Source organism: Gorilla gorilla, chromosome 17, assembly GCF_029281585.2.
Source record: "Gorilla gorilla gorilla isolate KB3781 chromosome 17, NHGRI_mGorGor1-v2.1_pri, whole genome shotgun sequence".
Classification (NCBI taxonomy): Eukaryota; Metazoa; Chordata; class Mammalia; order Primates; family Hominidae; genus Gorilla; species Gorilla gorilla.
The window spans coordinates 42,136,786-42,160,522 of record NC_073241.2 but is presented as its reverse complement, the minus strand read 5'-3'; the positions used below and the strand labels follow the sequence as shown (position 1 = coordinate 42,160,522).

General features: G+C 37.5%; 1 protein-coding gene across 17 annotated transcripts in view; it reads left to right on the top strand.

The window, feature by feature from the left end:
- Nucleotides 1–23,737, top strand: part of PTPRM (protein tyrosine phosphatase receptor type M) — an 826,718-nt gene that overhangs the window by 521,999 nt on the left and 280,982 nt on the right. For 9 of the 17 annotated variants that reach the window (XM_031003686.3, XM_031003684.3, XM_063699394.1 and 6 more), the window contains 2 exons: nt 11,351–11,624; nt 12,648–12,684. In XM_031003686.3, coding sequence (XP_030859546.1) covers nt 11,351–11,624; nt 12,648–12,684 — 311 coding nt within the window. Of the gene's footprint in view, nt 1–11,350; nt 11,625–12,647; nt 12,685–20,095; nt 20,171–23,737 lie in introns of all 17 variants that reach the window. The other 8 variants (XM_055368827.2, XM_063699395.1, XM_055368829.2 and 5 more) reach the window with 1 other exon arrangement.

Genomic DNA, 23,737 nt, shown 5'->3' with positions numbered 1-23,737 from the left:
CAATGAGGCATAATCTTTTTGCTAGTGGAGGGTCTTTCCTCAGTGTGGATGGTTGCTGACTAATCAGGGTGGTAGTTTCTGAAGGGTTGGGTGACTGTGGCAATTTCCTAAAATAAGACAATGAAATTTGCCACATCAGTTGACTTTGCTTTTCGCAAAAGATTTCTCTATAGCATGGGATGCTGTTGGATAGCATTTTACCCGTAGTAGAACTTCTTTCAAAATTGGAGTCAATCCTCTCAAACCTTGTGAGTGCGTTATCAACTATGTTAATATAAGATTCTAAATCATTTGTTGTCATTTCAACAGTGTTCACAGCATCTTCATCACAAGTAGATTTCATCTCAAGAAACCACTTTCTTTGCTTACCCATAGGAAGCAACTGCTCATCCGTTCAAGTGTGATCATGAGATTGCAGCAATTCAGTCATGTCCTCAGGCTCCACTTCTAATTCTAGTTGTTCTTTCCACCATATCTGAGGTGACTTCTTCCATTGAAGTGTTGAACCCCTCAAAGTCACCCTTGAGGGTTAGAAACAACTTCTTCCAAGCTCCTGTTAATATTAATACTTTCACTTCCTCCCATGAATCACAAATGTTCTTAATGGCATCTAGAATAGTGACCCCTTTCCATTGACTTTGACCAGACCCATTAGAGGAATAATTATATATGGCAGCTATAGCATCACAAAATCTATTCCGTGTATAATAAGACATGAAAGTTAAAATGACTCCTTGACCCATGGGCTGCAAAATGTATGTCATGTTAGCAGATATGAAAAAAGCATTCATCCCATGTACGTCTCCATCAGAGCTCATGGGTGATCAAGTGCATTGTCAAATGAGCAGTAATATTTAGAAAGGAATCCTTTTTTCTGAGAAGTAGGTCTCAACAGTGGGCTTAAAATATTCAGTAAACCATACTGTAAATAGATGTGGTATCATCCAGGCTTTGTTGTTCCATTTGTAGAGCACAGGCAGAGTAGGTTTAGCATGATTCTTAAGGGCCCTAGGATGGTAAATGAGCATTGGCTTTAACTTAAACTTGCTAGCAGCATAAGCCCGTAACACAAGAGTCAGCCTGTCCTTTGACACCAGACATTGACTTCTCCTCTTCAGCTATGAAAGTCCTAGATGGCATCTGCTTCCAATAGAAGGCCGTTTCATCTACACTGAAAATCTGTGGTTTAGTGTAGTCACCCTCATCAATGACTTTAGCTAGATCTTCTGGATAATGTGCTACAGCTTCTACATCAGCACTTGCTGCTTTGCTTTGTACTTTTATGTTATGAAGATGGCTACTTTTCTTAAACCTCATGAACCAACCTCTGCTAGCTTCAGACTTTTCTTCTGCAGCTTCCTCACCTCCCTCAGCCTTCATAGAATTGAAGAAAGTTAGGGTCTTGCTCTGCACTAGGCTTGGTTTAAGGGAATATCATGGCTGGTTTGATCTTCTATCCAGACCACTCAAGTTAGTTTAATATTCTATCCAGACCACTAACACTTTCTCCATATCAGCAATAAAGCCGTTTCACTTTCCTATCATTCATGTGTTCACTGGAGTAGCACTTTTAATTTCCTTCAATAACTTTTCCTTTGCATTTACAACTTGGCTGTTTGGTATAAGAGGCCTAGCTTTCGAACTGTCTTGGCTTTTGACATGCCTTCCTCACTGTGCTTAATAATTTCCGGCTTTTAATTTAAGATGAGAGACTTGCAACTCTTCCTTTCACTTGAACACTTAAAGGCCATTGTATGGTTATCATTTGTTCTAATTTCAATATTGTGTGTCTTAGGGAGTAGGGAGGCCCAGTGCCAGGGAGAGAGATGGCTGTCTTATATGGACACAGTTCATAGCACCCCAAAACAATTACAAGAGTAACATCAAAGATCACTCATCACAGATCACCATAACAGTTGTAATAATAATGAAAAAGTTGGAAATGTTGCAGGAATTACCAAAATGGCACAGAGGCATGAAGTAAGTGCATGCTGTAAGATAAATGGCACTGACAGACTTGCTGAAGGGAGGGTTGCCACAAACCTTCAATTTGTAAAACTTTAGTTCAGTATCTGTGAAGCCCAATAATGTGAAGTGCCTTATTAAGCTGGGTACGCCTTTATTAAAAAAATACATTACACCTTTGTTTCTATATTATGATCATTGGAATCTCTGGGGTTTATCCCTACTGCTTACTTAATTCTTAAATGCAATACTTTTGTTTTCTTCATTATTTCCTTGTTATTATTTTTAAGCTGAAACATTTTGGGGTTTTGTTTGTACGTTTTGTTATGTTTTAGTGGTGGAATCTTGCTCCATTGTCCAGGCTGGAGTGCAGTAGCATGATCATAGCTCACTGCAGCCTCAAATTCCTTGGCTCAAGCGATCCTCCCACCTCAGTCTCCTGAGTAGCTGGGACTTAGAGGTGGTGTGCCACCACATGCAGCTGATTTTTTTTTTATTTTCTATAGAGCAGGGTCTCACTATCTTGCGCAAGTTGGTCTCAAACTCCTGGGCCCAAGCAGTCCTCCCACCTTGGCTTCCCAAAGTGCTAGAACTACAGGCATGAGGCACCACACCCAGCCCTTGTTAATTGTTTAGCCATATAATTTTGAGAACTTGAAGAATTTAAACGAACTTGTTTTAGAATATTGGATTATTTTAATCAAATTAATCAGTGTTTTTCTGCTGGTATGTATGTTCTTTTTCCTTTCACCATTTTTATTAGTCTCCAAAGAATCAATAAATTAAGCATCAGTGCTTTTGAGATGCTTATAAGTGGCTTTTTAATTGTTCCCTTTTTATTTATTGGAGAAATGCAGACTGCAGGAGCATCTTAAACCTTCAGGGCTAAATGCACTTTTGTCACAGTTTTCAAACCTTTTGAAAAGGCTCTATCTGTGGCTAAAATTGTTTAGGGAAAGCAACTGACTTCTAACCTAATAATTTTCCTTTATTCATTGAGGTACACATAGGATCAAAATGTCATTCAGTGGTAAAACTTCAGCCTGCTTTTTATAGAATTTGTTTTTATTATTACTTACTGTTGCTGAATCGCTACAGTGAGTGTTAGCAAAAGGTGCCAGATCCCTTACTATCACCACCACCACTACCCCCACCCCACCTGCTTTTAAGTGAGTTTTATTGTATTAAAAAATAATACTCTGGATTCCTTTACTGCCAGAAAACAAAGATCATTTTTATTAATGTTGCTTCTAGGATGACAATGTCAGTCATCTCTTTGAAAATTCATTTTGGAAACTAAGTTTGTTCTTTAAGAACCTTTGAAAAGAAGCTTTAAAAATGGCAGAGGAAGATAATAATAATAGAGTAGATGTATTTGAGCTTTTATACAATGAAACTTAATTTAACTTTCCCTCAAACTCCATTTCAGACTTGCTTTTGTGCATGAAAATATGCTGCCTAGCCTTCCCTCCCCTACTTTTCACATTTTCTTTTCTTCAGAGTAATCTCTTCTGAAGGATTCTCTGCATTGGATCAGACCTCCATTCTCATTCCCAGACCCCCCACGCTGAGGGCGGCAGACCCAGGGCACCTGTGGGAGGGTGTACAGGGAGGCTGCTGTAGACAGGGAAGGTCAGGAATGGCTCTCAGAGCCAAATTCCACTGCCAGTCACCCCCCAGAAAAACCAACAAAATACTTACGTAATATTTTGATATAACTTTAAGGATTAAAATGGATATCCAGTGAAGTACTGAAAACAAAAAATTATGGCCTTTGTAGCCTAAGGAGTGATTATAGACTCGACAGAGAGTAGTTCCAAGTTTGCCTGACAGTGATTTGGAAAGAGAGAGGAGAACAAAGACCAAGACCATGCATGCCTTAAAGCTTCTTTCCCGGCCCACCTTCAGGTACCTCCTTCTTCATCCTCACCTCAGGCCGTGTGGGCGCCTAGAGGAGTCAAGACTAGGAAGCCTGGTTTTCATGCTCTGCAGGACAGGAATTGAGTGAGGAAGACCCTGCCATTCTTGCGTAGCTCTTGGGGCCACTCTGGGGGCTCCTGGGGGCATACCTGCTGGGACCTGGGCAGTATGTGAGGTAGGACCCAGCTCATTGTCTTCCATCTTCTGTGCTGATGAAGGGTACTCACAAGCAATTGGAGTGAATGGAGACTGTACTGGGATCTGTTAATAAACATGTTGGCTTTTTTGTTTTTGTTGCTGTTGTGTTATCTTTAGTTCAGGGAGAATGTTGGTGACTGTAGCATTGCAGGAGCAGTTTTAGGGTGAGAACATTTGGGCACTAGGTTCAGGTCAGATGCCCTCAATGTAGTAGATGCTAGAAGAGATTTTAACGTAGAGATTGACACATCCCTGGGTCCTGTTACTTTGTCCTTTGTACAAACCCTTGTCAGATCCTTGGCATGGTAGTTCTTCATTCGTGTGATGTATTTCTAACACCCTTAGCCTGTGCTTTTCAAGGACGGGGCAGTCTGTGCCTAATTCCTCTTTTTATTCTTCTCCTGTGCCTGGAACAAGGCCTGATACGTGGTGAATATTGTGGAAAGAAAGGATGGAGGAAACATGAATGAAATAATTTTCTTCTCATTTGCTGATGTCACAACTTGCCTGATCTTGTGCTGAGAGTCATAAAATATTAGAGCCTGAAGGACTTTAGTGGTCAGTCGGTGATTCAGGAGCAAAGCAGGAGCCAGTCACCTGTGGATGGTGATTCCCAAGTCAATGCTCTCTCATCAGCACCCCCTTGGGCACACCTGCCTTTCTCTGATAGTTGCATTTGTATTCCAGCTCATCTGGCCTGAAGCACTGGAACTTTTCGGGACTGAAAGATTTTGAATTGGATATAATACAAACTATAAAATATCATTCAGACAAACATAGATGAACAAAGCTATTTGGTGTGGCTTTGATAGTATTCTCTTTCTATTTTTATTCAAATCATTAGGACTATTTAAGAGAACATACTTTTCATAATAGTAACTAATTTTGGATTATACTTTCATAATCATGTGTTTATGAAATTGAGATGATTCAATTGTGTTAAATTTATATGAAATAGGAAATGCAAAGGAAATTGTCTTCACTTGTTAAAAGCAGGCGACATCACCCTTAAAGATGTTCCATCTAGGACTAATTTACTCGAAATGTGGTGCCTGTTGTGAAGATTAATGATAGGTGGCCTTTTACAGAGCTTCTCAGCCTGAGCCTAATGTTCTAGTTGTTCTTTTTTATTATCCCAAACCTCCATAACTAAAGAATTTTTTTCACCCTGCCCTTTGTTCATAATATGGGATGGTAATTGAGTTCATATTTCTCACCCAACCTTTCATCTGTAATTAATATTTTATTATATCAGATTTTATCACTAACTAGCAGAGCAGCAGGGTATTGAACCGAGTATGGGAGCATGTGCACAGACACACACGCACAGAGCAATAGTAACTTACTGATGCCAGGCAAGCTCCTTGTTATGAGTTATGGCTGAGAGAACATAAAAAATGCTTGTGGTGCCCCACAAATATTCCACAGCAATTTCTGGTCAGTCTTGTCTATATCAGAGCAGGACAAAGAGAAATTAAAGTTGCTAATATAGAATATTCAGTCCCACAGGTCTATTTATCCTGTGTGATGTGTTACCCATTGCCAATTGTCTGTATAAAACTAATTACCATTTATCACTGATAATTTAATCAACAGGAGTGTGTCCAGTCAGTTACTCTCAGTGTTACCTGCAGGACTCTAAGGAATCTGAGCCGTAATAACAAACACTGAATTCTGATTTTTTTCCAGTAATTGTAAGGTGACATACTTTTTAAAACTGAGTTTAGTTTTATCAGGTTGTTTAGAGTATTAGGGTGTCATTTCAGTAAATGCTGACAGATTTAGGAAAAGACAATGTCGGAGCAAAGAACAAGAGGTAAATAAATTCAGTGTGGCTGCATGGCATTAACCCTTAGTTACACATTTATTTTTCATGCTTTGCATGTAATTAATATTTTCATTTTCTTTCATCTCCCCCCATATTAATCTTCAGGAAGCTATCAATACTAATATCTGTTCTTTTTATACATATATAATGGATGGTTTTTACCAAAAATTACAAATCAAGCCAAAAGTCACTACTAGATATGATAAAGTGAACAATATTCTAAGTCCCTGAAATGATCAGAAGTGCCTGTTTTAGAGGATTAGCAAAAACAACAATGAAAGTGTTACAACTTTTCTCCTTCTCTGTTCTCTTCCTTACCTCCCTGCCTTCTATTATCCAATTGGTAACCCTCTGATATCTTATGGTGAAAAGAAATACGATAAATGGATAACAAAAATGGATTTACAACTCATCTTGAAATGAATTAGGACAAAACATTTTAAGTTAATTTCACATATGTATGAGGCTTCCTCTCCAGGAACTCGAAAGTTAGGAAAAAACTAAAAACATTTTATCACATTTGAACTTTCAAGTCTAAAAAAGTAGATGAAAGATGTTCAGATGTTCTCTTCTAGATTATACTTCATGTGCTATTCCATATAAATGCAGATTTTTCATTCTCCTTGTAAAGGCCTTAGAATTTTGTTGTAGAAATGCCTAGCATAAATTAAACTTTAAATTAAATTTCCTTCCATAGGAAAGTTCTGATATAATGATGTCACAGTGTTGGCAGATTCATCCTCACTGTGGATTGTGCTTTTAATATTGCACATGCAGTAGGAAGATTTGATGTTACTTTAAATTCCAGAATAATGGTAGGACAGGGCTAGGGTGGTGCAACTTTAATAAACAAAGGCAGCATGGGCAACCCATTAAAAGGATAATAGAATTTAAATTCAGCTCACTAAGCTAGAAATTTCTGATCAGTTTTCTATTCTCAGAAATTTGCTTTTTAAAACTCTTTCTAGAAACACCATTCCAACAGTGAGATTTTCAAAGCTAGTTTTGAGATTATGATTGTGGATGGAAAAATTTTATGAAACTCATTAGTGAAGTGATGTTACTTGTACAGATGAAAAACACATCAGCTATAAAGTTCTGTCAAGGTACTGTTGACCTAGGTGCTAGTAATGTGTTAATTTCCATCAGGGAAACAGCAAATTATGGCAATTGGGCAGCAGATAGGATTTAGCTATTTTTCATTAGCACTTGGGCTTTGATAAAGGGGAATAGAAAAGAGCTGCTTGACCTTTCAGTGCTTAAATTATTAAAGAGCAAATAGATTTGAGGTCTGGATGCTTGCAAATCTAATTTGTCTTGTGGAGCAAGGATGAAAAGACATTTTGGGTTTGAAATTGCTCCAGTCAACTTAGTTGTTTCTTTAATATATCTGAAGATGAGTGGATGGTAGCCATTTAAAAGGCAGTATGTCTGGAGTAGAGTGTATAATAGAACCCATGCCAACTGGCTAACATGGAGGCCTGTCCAATGATTGTTTAATTCTTAAATTTTCACCTAATCCTCATAAAACTGCTGCTTGAAACAAATGATCTTTTTCATGTTTGCTTAGATGATATTTATATTACAAAACACAATTTTGTATCATTAGAGAATGTCAAACATTGTGTTGTTTAAGGCAAATTAGAGCAGTGCCTGACACCTATTAGGCACTCAAAGAATATTTGTTGAAATAATAAATCAGTGTACACACTCACCCATCACACCTACGAGCCAGGTTAGGAGAGAGGAATGGGAAGTGAGAGATGGAGGTGTGGGGGGCACATAGAGACACAGCGTTTGATTCCCTTAGGTTCATTATTTAATTGTGGGTTATCCAGGATAAACTAAAACATAACTAGCATCCTCTTACCATAAAACCTTTTCCTTGGTCATTGCTTTCTCTTTGGCTCTTGAGTATTTGGGTAATGAATACAAAATAAACTTCACATTAAATTTTAATAAGGCAAAGCATCGTTGTGATTATCGGTGTGCTTCCTCCCTCCTGGTACATAGAATGTGTAATATACCCCCAAACCAAATAGAAGCAACTTCAGGATTATAGCATGCTTTCAGAAATATGTACTTCACAGCCGAAGTGTCACGAGACACAACAGTGACTAAACCTTTGCCCTTCTTCTTCAGAAGCTTATAGGACTTTTGAAAATAGTGATAAAACGACACAAAATGACTATGTGTTCACAGAAAACATGTTTTTGTGCATTTGGAGCAGAGCAAGAGAACATGAAAATGAGGGAACAGACTATAAGCCCTTGAGAGAGAGTCATTGAGGGTCTGTGTTTTAGGACACAGGGCATCTGAGAGTGACCTAGAGTTCATTGCCTTGAGGAGAACTACATTTAAGTGGCAAACTTGAGTCCAGGCCAGGGTGAAGGAAAAGAGGCAAAGATGTTTGCAGTAGGAGAATCTAGGATCTTGGGACATGGAAAGTCTAGGAGCAGCTGTGCTGCTTTTTTGTCTAGCTGGGTTGTAACAGGAGGGAGCTCCTTGCAGGTTGAGAGAGGTGGGAAGATCACAGTGCTCCGAGGACACCAGCCCGGTGCTAAAGTCACTGTGGAGCCCAGGAGAATGTCCTCCCTGAAAGTAATTAATGATTCAGATATAGAATTGAGGAATGATTCTGTACATACCTTGATTCCTCATTCCAGTGAATGATTCCTCAGTCATTCATTGAGGAATGATTCAGATACAGAAGGAATTGAGGTCAAAGCCAACATTATCATCTATAACTCCCTTGATGTGATAAGTGTGAATCTTTACAATACTCAAGAGAAGTTGACTGTGGAAAGTCAGTGGAGACTAGCTTATGTGTTGGTTGTGTTTACAGGAGCAAGTGAAAATTCCCTTCAGGCCAGATGGTTCCCATCAGTGCCTTCACTGGACCTGTGAATGAGGAATGCCAGCACAGCCTGGTCTGATGATTAGGAGAACTGGCTCTGCTGTCAGACCACCTCTGCCACTTCAGTAGAATGCCCTGGTAGAATGGCACTTCACCTCTACAGCTCAGTTTTCACATTAGGAAAATGGGAAAGATAAAATCTGTGTGTGTTGGGCACCTGGCCTAGCACTTCCAGTATGGAGTATCTGCAACATTGTTTTCTTCACACATATCCTTATTTTCCTGCTTTGTCTAGTATATGGATTTCCCAGAAGTTGTTTTTAAGTTGAAGTTTTGAAAATCATGTCATACAGCAAATGAACTGGAAAAACAATGTGAAGGAAGTGATGTTAAAAATTTTTATATTGGCCAGGTGCAGTGGCTCATGCCTGTAATCCCAGAACTTTGGGAGGCCGAGGCGGGCGGATCACGATGTCAGGAGATTGAGATCCTGGCTAACACGGTGAAACCCCATCTCTACTAAAAATACAAAAACAAAATTAGCCGGGTGTGGTGGCGGGCGCCTGTAGTCCCAGCTACTTGGGAGGCTGGGGTGGGAGAATGGCGAATGGCGTGAACCCAGGAGGCGGAGCTTGCAGTGAGCCAAGATCGTGCCACTGCACTCCAGCCTGGGTGACAGAGGGAGACTCCATCTCAAAAAAAAAAAAAAATTATTTTATTAAATGGAGAATCACTTTGCAAAGAAAATAATTATTCTTACGGTTTCTCTATTTTGTGAGATCAGTCCTTGTAAGTTGAATAAAAATTCTAGATATATGAACTCCATGTTAGAGATTCACTTAATTCTCTCATTTCGTAGGAGAAAAATAAAACTCAAATAAATTAATTGAAATGCATTTAAAACCCAAGCTTTTAGCAGAATTAGAATTAGAGCTCAGACCAGTACATTGTCTTTACCCCTCCAAAAGCGATTTCAGGAGAATGGTTACACTTCCTTAGGCCTGTTTGTTTTTAATGGTATTCCAGGTGAGACTTCTTTCACCGCTGTCAACTGTGGCTGTGCTACAGAACAGGTAGTATTTAGTCTTCCACTTTGACCTTGACCCTTTACCTTTACTACTGTATGAATGATCCACTAATGTGGAGCATTTTACGTGACTCAATCCGATAGAAAGTATCTGCTGTTTAGGAAATAAGAGTTGTACTCCTTTTTTTAAGTTTACATCACTGGTAATATTCACTTTATCATTGCCTTATAAACCTGCTGGTTACCTATCTACAGAGAAATCAGTCTGATATTCTAAAACAATTGATTTTTATTTAGACAGAATTACCAACGAAATGGCAGCACACATTTTGTTTCTGTAATAGAAGGTGCTAAGTGGTTGTGCCCACAGAGATAGGTGGTTCTATGAGTGCAGATTCAGAGGTCACATAGACGAGAGTGTAGAGACAAACCTTTCTAGGCATTCCCCCCATGGCTGGGGATAGCAGGCAGCCCTCTTCTGTGCTTTTTCCTTGGCATTAATGGGTTCTTGTACTGGGCAGCTCTTGGTTCCTGGGAATTCTGGTGCCTTTCTGATACTGTAAGAAAAAGATCCCTCTTCCTGCCAGAGGACTTAAAATCTAATCTGGACTCAGTTCAGGGAAGCTGTTGTCAGGCTTTAGTTTTTCTCAGCATGAGAAAGGTTTTTTTCCAATAAAACTGCAAACAACATTCATCACTCTGGCAAATGTATTAAATAAATACCTCAATTTTCTAAAAATCTATCAGTTCAAGGTTTCTGCCATTCTCCTAAGGTTACTTCAGAATTCAAAGACATTGGAAGAGGATGAGCGGGTACCAGAGACCTACTCCTTAGTGGGGCTGTCGTCCTTGCAGGCGTCTTCAAAGATACCCACACCCAGCCCATTCTTATATGAGATTCGAGGGGCCTTGTTCATTAGTTAGTCTTACTAATCACTTGGAACTCCAAGGCTTTGGCTTTTGAAACTATAATCCCTTATCTCTGCTTTTCTTATGCATTTCTTTCCACTGACTGAATACGGTGAGTGCAAAGGAACATAAGAAAACATAGGAAGATAAACCTTAGTTAACATGAATCACTACACATTGTGCTTTGTGATTTGTTAAAACTTTACTTGTGTTGTCATTAAAGAAAATAATGCATTGCTTTTTAAAATAAACTTACAGTTGCTATAATTTAACTGTATTTATCAGGTAAACTGAGTTAATTATCTGTAAAATCATTGTCAGTTACATGTGAGAAAAACATTACTTCTGCTCACATAAACAGTAGAGATTATCATATTAAAAATTTAAAATGATGGTGAATTTTGTTTCTCTCACTAAATAGTGTTGTTTTGGGTGAGAGAGTTCTGAAGAAGAACTGAAGAACCCTCCCTGTCTTTCACTGAGCAAGTGCTGCATGAGAGTCTGTTATATATCAAGCACTTAGTATGGACTGCGTCCAGTGTGTTCTTTATTTTGCGTGTCCTGTGGGTCCATGCAGTTGAATGAAGGCAGAGTGGATCAGTTCAGTTATCATAAAATATCATTGATGGTACTCTTGTTTTTCTAGTGTCTATCAAATAGTTGTTGAGGAAGAACGTCCTCGGAGAACTAAAAAGACGACAGAAATCTTAAAGTGCTACCCAGTGCCAATTCACTTCCAGAATGCTTCTCTGCTGAACTCACAGTACTACTTTGCTGCAGAATTTCCTGCAGACAGCCTCCAAGCTGCGCAGCCTTTTACAATTGGTGATAATAAGACATACAATGGATACTGGAACACTCCCCTTCTCCCCTATAAAAGCTACAGAATTTATTTCCAAGCTGCTAGTAGAGCCAATGGGGTAAGTTGTACAGATAACTGTTTACTTAGGCTATTTGGGGTTGTTAATGTGAACATAGATTAAGTAAAATGGAAGTCATGCTTTTCTGCATTTCTACTTGTAAACAAATGTGATTTTCTTCTCTTAAAATTATTTTTGTCTAGAGAAATTTATGGAAAGAAACGAATATACTCATCTTTTTTTTTTTTTTGATTGGGGGAGTTTATCATCAACATGGTGGGTTTTATTTTCAGTTTTCCTGTTACCAAAAGTTGGCTGGCAATTCTGCTTAGCTTACTATTTTACAGAAAGACAGTATAGCTCCAACACATACATTCAGCTCATTTAAAATTTTGTGAGATTCACAGCATCTGTCTTTTCAGCATAGCCTGTCCCATTAAAGAAATGGGAACTGAAGAAGTTCCACAAGAGTTTCTACTTCCTATACTGTGACTAAATTTGGTATCTTTTTTTTTTTCCTAAGAGAAAATAGAAAAATGAGACGGAAACAAAATAAAAAGTGTCATTTCTGAATTTGTTTCCCCTCCCTGTTCAGACCAACCCAGAACTCTGATAAGATTGTAAACTCGCCTTAGACAGAAGGAAATGTTTCGCAGATACCACAGTGGGTCCCTCCTTCACAGCATAGGTCTAGGTATCGTTGTCAACTTGACTTTTGCTGGTGTAAAGGGGGGAAATCTGAGATGCATCGTACTTCTCCAGTACTGTTTGCTCAGGGGGAAAGTACAGGTCTGGTCCTTTACTTTACCTCCTTACTAAAGGAGGTCCGGGGCCACCAGGCAGAGACATTTTATGTGTAGCTCCTCGCTCATCACCTGGTCTAGAAATGCCCAGCACTGCCTGCCACTGGAGCCAGAAAATGTATCTGAGTATGGTTCAAAGAATAATTGCTGTGTGATTAAAGACACACTCAGAACAGTGAGATCATTCCTTATCAGTGTTATTTAAATAGAATTACAGATATTTCTATTTGTCTTAAAGAAAACATGAATAGTGATTTTTCCCTCTCTTTATTTGACACAGGAAACCAAAATAGACTGTGTCCAAGTGGCCACAAAAGGTAGGTTGAAATTGTGGGATATTCTCCTAATTAATGTTCCTTAAAAGTTTATTTTAACCTATGTTTCAAAACTTTTTGAACTGGAACTTAATTGAAAATAAAATGTGTGTATTATATATACATATATATATGCATGAATGCATGTATGTATTAGGATCTGATGGTAATTAACATTGACTGACTGGAACTCATATAGATACTTTTTAAAATAAGAAGCTATACTTCTGTGTTCCAAGCAGTTTTCAATAGTTACCTTTTTCAAATTTTTTCAAATGATTTTAATTTTTATATGATCTCAGTACACATTTTTTAATCCATAGTGTCATGCCTGGTAGTACCACATCTAGTGAATCTTCACATGCAAAGGAATAAAATATCACCCACTATTTTTAAGCAGTTCTCTAGTTATAATAGCAGTAGAAAGTAGAGTCTACGCGGGCTTTTTTCACTGGTGGTACGTGTCTCTCTGAACTTAGTAACCAGGTTATGTTGCTGTGGAGCATCTATTTCCCAAGCCTGGTTAAAACTCTCTGAGAGAATGTGATAAAGGATGAGTTGCAAAAGTGGGTAGGGCGAGTTACCCTGAGCTCTCCCAGCATCTCCTGCAGAAGCAAGTGCAGACGTGTGTTTGTGAACATGAGCTGTCATCTGGTCAACTTGACAGTGTTGTTTTAACCGTCACATACAGAAATGTATAAGAAATGCTTTGAGAAATTTAAAATGTCATCTTAAAATGAGGCAATATAAATTAACACTCAAAGTTAAATACAGTCATTCAGATCATTGGAGTAACCATGAGTACAGTGGGAAGTTCTGTATGATTTAATTTAGAGACGATGGTAAAAACACATCATTAGGTCTGTAGCAGAAGATTTAATCAGGTCATACTTGATGAGTTGTGTTGGATAAAATAACTTTTTGTTGTTGTTTAACTCTCAGGTGAACATAGTTTGAATATACCATGATGTACATGTGCATTTTCAAAATTCTCATTGAATTCTTATTTTGTGAACTTACATGACTCTTTTAGTCAGTGTTAGCTCAACAAATATTTCTTGGTTGCATGTTTTGTGCCAGGTGTTGTGTGAGGTACTCACCTCATTTGTATCTTGTTTGTCCTCATAGGCTTGTAGTTCTATATCCAAAAATCTATTTATACTAATTTTAAAACACTCAATTTTTATATCATATTATACCCAAGTGACTTTATGTATAGAAATAAATTGATATTTACTGAAATTATAGCTGCTTATGTGTTTCATAAACTGCCATATGCTATCAGCTATTAATTATTACAGGACGATGAAGCCCTTGAACCAGGTATCCATTGATGCTCTTAGATCTCAAGATTATGGTCCATACTCAACAACAGGAATTTCAAAATACTGCTGTATTACATTTCACTTACACTTAAGGTCTGAAAAAGTAAATCCTGTTCCAGGGCCCCTAGTTTATAATGCTTAATGTTTAACGTCACAGCTGAAAGTTTTGAAATCTCTTTCATGCGTGTGTTCTCATTTATTTCTTCATTACTATGAAAAGGGAAACAGGTACTGCTATTCTTATTTTTAAGATGAGGAAAAGGTGTATTTTTGGAGACGAATTGACTCACCAAGGTGACTCAGCTGATAATCTGGGGGTCAAGGCCTGCACTCCTAGCCCCAGTGTTTCTTTCACCATTGTTCATGGCTCGTCACCCAGCAGCACCTCTGGCCAGTGACAGTATTGTGTAGTGTAAGCATCAGACCTCTTCTTGGTGAGGATTGAGTCACTGCCCAATTTACTGTGAAAACAACAAAATATCTGTCATCATGCTCATTTACATAGTTAAATAATTATATAAATAACACACTAGTAAATGTGGAAACCTGACAAGTTTGCTGTTTTCACAATAGATTGAATTAGATAGTGATTTGGATCATTTTCTTCCATCAGCTAGATTTCATCAATATTGTAATTTGTTTTTCAATTCACCAAAGGATGATTAAGCAATCAGATGACCTGATTGACTAAATATTCCCCACTCCTATTTTCTGAGTCATTTGCAAACATTTACACAGCAACAAACTCTATCCAAAGAACCTCTTTTGGGGAAAGAGGGACACATTTTAATATTTACTGCATAACATTGTCATTTCTGTTTCATAAAATCACAGCACAAGAGGAAACCTTGGAAGATATTCTCCCTCCAGGCAAAACTACACTGTTTTGTGCTATTTTATTAAGTTCTACATGGACGGATTCAGCAACCCTCCTTTCAGCACAGTGTAATGTTTCACCACCTTTTAGTCAGAAAATGTGTCCCTATTGATACTAGAAATTCTCTTGCAACATGGGAAGCCATTCCATCTTGACTACATAGTCAAAACAGAGAAATAGGAAGATCTAATAACTGTTGATACCACAGAGTAAAGATGTTTAAAATGTAAAAGAGTTCAAACATCCTGAGTGTGTGTTGCCACATACTGCTCACAGTGCCATGGCTTAATTGAGTTTTCAGATACAGAATTGCTTTCCTAAGCAACATTTTGAATGTACAAAGATTTCAGTGTTCTCCTGAAACAACTGTTGACAAGTATCTTTATAGAGAAAGTATGGAGGTGGATTTGTTTTCACTAAGAGCTAGCTTATAATTTAAAGTAAGGGTATGTCTCTTAAAAATATATTTCATACTATTTATAAATTTAATGCAGTGATTATTTTAATCATATTCCAAAGACATATTTTGACACTCATCATCTTAAATATAAACTTCATAAAAGTTAGACAGGAAAAAACCTAAGCTGCATTATTATATATCTCCATATGTGTGGGGGATTGCCTATATTTTTATGCATCCTCTTCATTTATGCACCTAGATGAATTTCCTATAGGTACATGTTAACTATAGGCAAACTCATCACAGAATATTCTCTCTTGAGTTAAAAGATAAAGACACCATAAACCAGGGTATACGTGATGTTTATGTGTTACCTGCCCAATTCAAGGGATTGTTTTTAATTGTATAGTGGAGTGAATAGAGTAGCTTTTAAATATTTCTTAAAATCTATGAAATTGTATTTTTCATTAACATTCACATTTTTATAGTTGGATTTTTTTATGACCATTTGGTCCAACTGTGTTTTAGTGATTAGTGTATGTGTTTTCTTTAGCTTTTATATTCACCATGGTGGTCTCATGGTAACTAGTAGGGTGGAAACTCTTTGCAGCTAGTTTTAGAAGGCTTCATTGATGATCAATTCTAAACTTGTAGGGTACACTAAAAAATCCAAATGTGTTATTAGTAAGTTAATTTCTTATATTGAATGAGGTCTATTCATTCTAATTGATGTAACAATCAGTTTAAAGTATGCACATTATATTAATCTTCCATAAAATAAGATTTTTTCATAATATGTTAGCACCGCATGTTTGTCCGTGGCAGTATAGCCATTTGGGAGCTTTCCTGTTGTTCATTTAAAAATTATTTGAGTGCCTCCTTGATTTATAAAAGTGCTTTGGGGTTTTTTTGGGTTTTGATATATGGGGAGTGGTCATATATGTTAATTTGGTCCTCTCCTTGCTGTTATTTGACTATTGTCTAGCTCAAGCTTGTACAACCCATGGCCCTTGGGCTACATGCAGCCCAGGATGGCTTTGAATGCTTCCCAGCACGAATTTTTAAGCTTTCTTAAATCATTATGAGATTTGGCTGGGCATGGTGGCTCACGCCTGTAATCCCAGCACTTTGGGAGGCTGAAACAAGAGGACCATCTGAGGTCAGGAGTTCAAGACCAGCCTGGCCAACATGGCGAAACCCCGTCTCTACTAAAAATATAAAAATTAGCCGGGTGCAGTGGTGGGTGCCTTTAATCCCAGCTACTTTCAAGGCTGAGGCAGGAGAATCACTTGACCCCGGGAGGCAGAGGTTGCAGTGAGCTGAGATTGCACCATTGTATTCCAGACCAGAAGACAGAGTGACATTCCATCTCAACAACAACAACAACAAAAAATATATATATATATATATGAGATTTATACATGGGCTTTTTTTTTTTAAGCTCATCAGCTGTTGTTAGTGTATTTTACATGTGGCCCAAGACACTTCTTCTTCTTCTTCCAATGTGGCCCAGGGAAGTCAAAAGATTGGACACCCCTGGTCTAGCTAGAAGTCAAAGCAAAAACTTCACGTAAACACATGCTAAATTATTTTCCAAAACTATTAGAAAAATCAGACTGTAAGCCTTAAACAAAAAGAAAACAAAGCATTTTTCAATGTTATATTTTAAGGGACTTTTTCATGAAAAAATTATTCATTTCACTGTTTTTGTAAGTAACATTTTATTTAAGTTAAATTTGTAATGGAATGTGAATATGGCTTATTGGAAGACCTTGAGGAAACTTTGAAGGATTTCCATTGTCCTGATATAATTTCTAGATTCAGAAATTTGAATGTTTCTTTTTTTAATCACTAAGCTTTTTGAGAAGTTTCTACAGACTGTTTTTCTGTTCACTGTTTTGTTCAATGAAATACCATCCTTTGTAGGCCATAATGGTACAGAATGAAAGAGCGCTGATAAAAGAACTGAAAAGAATGTCTGTTGAGATGTAAAGCTAATTAAGATTCCGTTTAATTTCTCATATTCTCTACATGAGAAAACCAATTATATAGCAAGACCACTCATATATGCTAATCTGCTGTTGTTTAGGCTTTGGATTTTGAAATAGGAACATTAACATTCATCATTCAGCATTTTATAGAGAAAATGTACTTTTTTCATGTCTGAAATAGTCCTTATAATGTACATCATGAGTATATTAAGGCCCCCTGAGAAGTTCCTAAAGAAAAGAATCCGGAAAAACCCTATGCTTTCCAAATTTATTTGATCCAAATTCATTTTTTAAGGAACACTCGAGTCATGCAAAATGCAGTTAGGTAAATGCTGGCTCAACAAGTTCCAGGAGATCCCGCTGCACGTAACTGAAATGACCATTTAGAAGTCTGATCCACAGGGACCTTACATTTATCAGCACCAGATATTGTCTTCAAAGTGTAGGATTGGAATTTCTGTCTTTATTCCAATTTTATACTTTGAAGACAATATCTGGAGCTGATAAATCCTTTATCTTTTTTCATTATAAAAGAGAATATCACCAAACTTAGTGATAATTCTCTTTTATAATGCATCTTTATTGATATTTTAAGTTAGAGGTCAGCAAACTTTTTATGTTAAGGGCCAGATAATAAATATTTGAGGCCTTGTGGGCCATATGGTCTCTGTCACAACTACGCAGGTCTGCTCTTGCTGGGCAAGAGCAGCCATAGGCAATACATTAACAATTAAGTATGTGTTCCAATAAAACTTTATTTGCAAAAGCAGGTGGTAGGCCTGCTGGCCCATTTGAAGATAAAGTATAGCATAATCAAATTTTTTCCTCATAACTAAAAACAATAGTTACAAATAAACACTTTACAAAGCAGAACATAGAGATCATATAAAAATCCTTCCTGATATTTATAATATACTTTTTACATGGTAGACTTAGCTTCTGATTATAGTTTGAGTTCCTTTTTATTTGTGAATACCTGGCTGACTGACATAGCTATTTTCGAGTAACTTTTTGTTCATATTGTTTACCTTTTTGGATATTAGGTGCTCTGTTTCTCTTTTTCTTTTTCTTTCTTTCTTTGTTTTTTTTTTTTTTCTTGAGACAGTGTCTTCCTCTGTTGCTCAGGCTGGAGTGCAGTGGCGCGATCTCTGCTCACTATTGCAACCTCTGCCTCCTGTGTTCAAGCAATCCTCCTGCCTCAGCCTCCCAAGTAGCTGGGACTACAGGCGCAAGCTACCACGCCAGACTAATTTTTGTAATTTTTTTAGAGACAGGGTTTCACCATGTTATTCATTTGATCTTAAACTCCTGAGCTCAAGCGATCCACCCACCTCAGCCTCCCAAAGTGCTGGATTACTGGTGTGAACCACGGCACCTGGCCTGCTCTGTTTTTCTATAAAACAATTTCATTTTTCTCAAAAGGAGAACAGGTCAGACTCTCCTACAGATAATGTGGAACTGCATAGGAGTATTGGTTGGAGCAATATGACCAAACAAAAATGTTATGTGTATAAAACTTGGAATTGGTACCAACTTTGTAACAATCTTAGAAATAACATTTTACTGTGTACAGCTTATTATAACAGTATTCAAAATTGCATAATACGTCATATTAAGAAAATTATCTTTATAATGCGTTAATGCACTGGGAGCTGCCTGTTCTCTGACCAAACTGTTAGTTTGTTAATCTCACTTAACAAAACTAGAATATGTTCATTAATAATGTGTGAAAGACTGTTACACCATTTTTAACTCAGTTGCTGCAGTTGTCTAGTTGTAAGCAGCACTGCTTGCATGGTGCAGAGGGATATTTCAAAATATTATGCAGCAGCAGTTTTGGGTTTAATTGTCTGCAGATGGTAGATGATCTATTTTCCTTACTCGCTGCCACATTTCTAATAGTACCCAGGCTGTTCCATGTAAATTAGTAATCTTTCATGTAAGCCTGTCCTTAATTTTCCAATATTTTTTTGCATCATTTTCCAGCTGTATCATGTTAGAACTGATGTTTTAATTTTCTATTTTTTTAAAATATCTGTGTGTCATTAATGTTAACCACTTAAACACAACTGCTGAGCTGTGCAGGCAAACTAAGAAGCCAGCCTGGTCTGCTTTAAGACTCTTAATCGTTTCTTTGTTCACATGTTAACCATGATAACTATAGCAAAGGCAATTCGTAGTTTCTATTCTTTTCCAACGAATACTTGGAGATGCATTTTTTATTCTCTTAAAGTGAAAAAATAAAGTTCCTGAATGGAAAGCTGCATGAAATTTAGATATCAGAGAAATTTTTCTACATAAAAACGTTTTTAGTGAAAGAGTGTAATATTCTTCTTTACAAAGGGGATTTAGTAAGAAGAGAAAAAATTGTGATTTCAACAGTAGAATGTTAAAAAACCTAATACGTTCTAAAAGCCTAAAGTTTGGATCACCAGAATTAACAATGAATCTTTCAGCACCACACTCAATTTCAATTGGAAACACTGCTCAGTCTTCACCTTTATTTAGGATGAATGTTTTTGGTTTTGTTTTCCTTTTTTTCTTCTTCAGTTGATCTATCCAAGATCTCAGCCAAAGCTTGCAACTGTGTCATAAGTTAGAAATCCAACTGCCTGACTAGAGCTTGTTTAAGGGAAAAGAATTCAGAATATTCAGCACCTTGCTATGTTTTTTTTTTCTTTTTTTCCTTGTCTTTTTGTTGTTGTTAGAACAAAGTTGAGACAATTTGATATACTGATGGGGATTCTTCTTGCTAGCCTAGCTTCAGTCTGGCTTTTTTTTCCCTCATGCATGCTGACCTGGAAATCCTCCTTTGCCTTAGCTGCGATAATCGTGACTCAGCTTACAACACCTTACATTCGCATCGCCCCCGCTGCAGGCGACGGCCAACTAACAGGTCAGATGTTCAAGTATAGACGAGTCATCTTGCCCATTTCCCACTCATTTTTCTCAGCTCTGTTTCCCCTCTACATTTCCTCCTTTGCTTAAGGCCTGTTTACAATGTTTCAGACCCTTGGTACAGACCTTTGCTCGTATTAAATGAAGTGACATGCTTGGCCTCTTCTGTGTGCACATTTATATCCATGCATTAAGTACAACTCCACTGCATGTTTTCATTGTGTGTTTGGTCTGTTGGTATGTTTCTTTCTAGACTAATGTTACATAGAAATGAAATTTGCTGGACTTGAAATAGCAATAACATCAAACAGGGTTTCCAACAAAATACATAAAAATATATTCCTAGTTTTCCAAATTAGTCTAAAATGGTATTGAGATTTGAGGGTGCAAGAGATTTATTTTTTACCTTGCCTGGTCTAGTTTGCACATACATTTAGCTATACACAATCTTGGCTGCCAGTAGTATTAAACAAAGCCCCCCAAAGGTGTTTAGGGTGGCAATGTTCTAACAGCTTTGTGTGTACATACAATAGTTGCAGAGCTGATTGCATTCCTTATAGATCCTTGTTTCAAAGCATAGTGTTTATATAAATCATGCAGTGGCATATCTGCAAGTCAAATGCTTTGAATAATTTAGGAAAGTTTAGAAAAATTGAATGGCTTAGAGTCATGGAGTTGAACTGTGCTTCCTTATACCAAGAGAAGTGAGCTTGTTCACTCTTCCCTCTAAAGCCTTATAGACATCTCTATACATTCATATAGGAAAAGAGTCCAGTAAATTACTTCAGATTGAAGGTGAGTAGTTAGTGAACTCCAAAAGACAAACTTTTTTGCTTCAACAAAGGCAAGTCATTGTCAAGATTTCTAACATAATTACCTGGGCAGGACTCAAAATTCTGGTTTCAGAAGCACCTGCTTGCAGTCTAGGCCTGATGAAAGCCAAGTAAGAAGCAGAAACTACTTTCTATATGATTTTCACTCCAGCAATTGTTTTTTGTGTGTGAAACTAGGCAATGTCCCCTAACATTTAAGAAAATGGTAAAGCTTAACTCATGGTAATAAATTACAAATGTTTAAGTTGTTCTGTGAACTTATTATTTTGGACAGTAAAGAAAACTAAGCCTCAGGAAAATTATAGACTGATGTTATAAGGTAAAGAAATGTAAAATAACTCTATTTCCTTCTCCACTGGAATTCTGTACATATTTTCAGTTTTAAAGCTATCAATTTATGGACAGTTCTGTTGCCCTTGCCTGCAAGTTTCTTTTAAGAGTATTTCTTTTCCTGATTGAAGTCCTACTTGTTACAGACTCTTCCTTCTCCTGAACTTCTGAAGTGTTCTTCCCACAAGTAAAAGTATTTGAGGGACAGTGCCTTTCTTAATAAGTCCTCCCCTCTAAAACCTTGACCTTTCAGGACTGGCCTGTGGCACTCTGTGTAGGGTTAGGAGTCTATCTTGAAGGTTATTGGGATCCTTCAGCAACTCTGACCACCCATTGTGTCTGAGCCGGCCCCAGACTCATCAGTACATTGTTAAAAATGGGTTGTTCCCACCTTCATAAAACAAGTACTTATGAAATATAATTCAATAGTCCTTTTACCAAGCTTTACCTATAATCCACTAACTTCAGATGAAGCATGCTGTTTACTAGGAATGAAGTAAGCGAGGCTTCTGAATATAGTTTTCACTCTAAAACTCGCCTGATTCAGAAGATACTTCATAAAGCAGCCCCCGTCGTAAGGCATTTAGACACAGTGAGTGTCATTATTTTGGAGCTAGTCTGAAGGACACACACACAACTGCAGTGCATGGCTGCTATTCCTCGTAAGGGCTACAGGTGATCTACCTCATTTACTTTGGTTTATTAGGGATTAAAATGATGGTGTGTCAGAATAAGCCTCAAAAACCAGTAAAAAACTACTCTTGTTCTTTCTTCAGTATTTACTGCTGGTTTTAATGATGGTTAGTCTTACCCAGATAAATTCACACTCAAATAATATTTCTTTTGCATTTTCCATTTGCATCACCCATCAACTTCGATAGCAGTAACACTGTCTTTTTTAAGGGATTTATTCATGAGTCATACTGCAAGCCTGAGACTTAATTCATTCAGTCATTTATTTGACATTTATTGAGCACCTTATGTGTACCAGGTATGAATCGACCAACTCTTTTCAGGAGTTTTACTTTGTATGGTTCCCTAGACACTTTGGCATCAAGTACATTTGCATTAGTAACCCCAAAACCTACATAAGTGCATACTCAGATGAGTGAAAAATTGGTATCATACTTGTCATTTAGCAAAGCTAAGAAAAGACAGCAGTTTTATAACTGATGGGAACCAAAGGACCTGTATTTCAAACCATTTCTCACTGTGGTAAACAGCCTAGGAAGTGGTCAGTGTGACAGCTCTGAACATTTTCCATCTGTGACCCATTCAACCGTTGTGTTTAATAGATCAATCCTGTCCCTTCCAGAAGCCAATAGAAGATACAGGAGGTATACATTCTGAAGTCTTCAGCTCTTTTTTGTTCATTTTGTTCTAACTGTGCTGACATCTTGCCCCTAAAAATCCTATTTGATGCTATACTTGCACTGGGAAGCTTTTGTGAGATGATGAGTCCTTTGCCTTGCTGTCCCTGTTGTACTGGTATGTGGTGCTTGCTGGTTAGGTTTCCCTTGGTGTAGGTGGGCTGTCCCCCACTTGTCTACCACCAATGAAAACAAGAACCTTGGTGATCTGACCCCAGCACCTAGGACTGTGCCAGGCATGATAGCCACTCAGGAGGCTGAGGCAGGAGAATTGCTTGAACCCAGGAGGCAGAGGTTACAGTGAGCTGAGATCAAGCTACTGCACTCCAGCCTGGGTGACAGAGTGAGACTCTGTCTCAAAAAAAAAAAAAGTGCTCATAAATATTTCTTGACTGAGTTCGTTGAATGGCCCAGTTGTCAGGAGGGTTCCAAAGAAGGAATTTGTGGAATGCTAGGACATTTCATGAGCAGTCCTGTCATTGCACTAGGGAGTGTTGCTTAAACTTCTTGACCCCAATCAATGATAAGAAATACATAACTACCCAGTACTGTATATACACATATACATACATGTACATTTAACTGTAGTGAAAACTTTTAGAACCGTACTTCCAACACTACTCACTGCAAACATAAGATATACCCTGATTTTTGTATTCTGTTCTACATTATTCTTTTTCATTTTTTTAAAAAAAATTCTGGTTGCTGCCTTCTAAATTGATTTCATTTCCCATTAATGAGTTGTCATCCACAATTTTTAAAAAAATGCTTTGCTAAGTTACTAACTAGATTTAGGAGATAGTAAAGGGGAGTGGAATGTCTGATTGGAATGAAGGTTCTGTCTACCTCAGAAATCCTACTCTAAAGAGTAAACACAGAGTAAGTTCTAGAAATTGGAAATGCCCCTAGTCTCTTTCTTCCTTTTATCTCGCGATTCACTGTTCATAATACAGAAATGATTTGGGAAGAAAGTAGAAAGCTATACATGCTAGGAATTCCTCTTTAAAAACTTTTTATTTTTCACATATATCT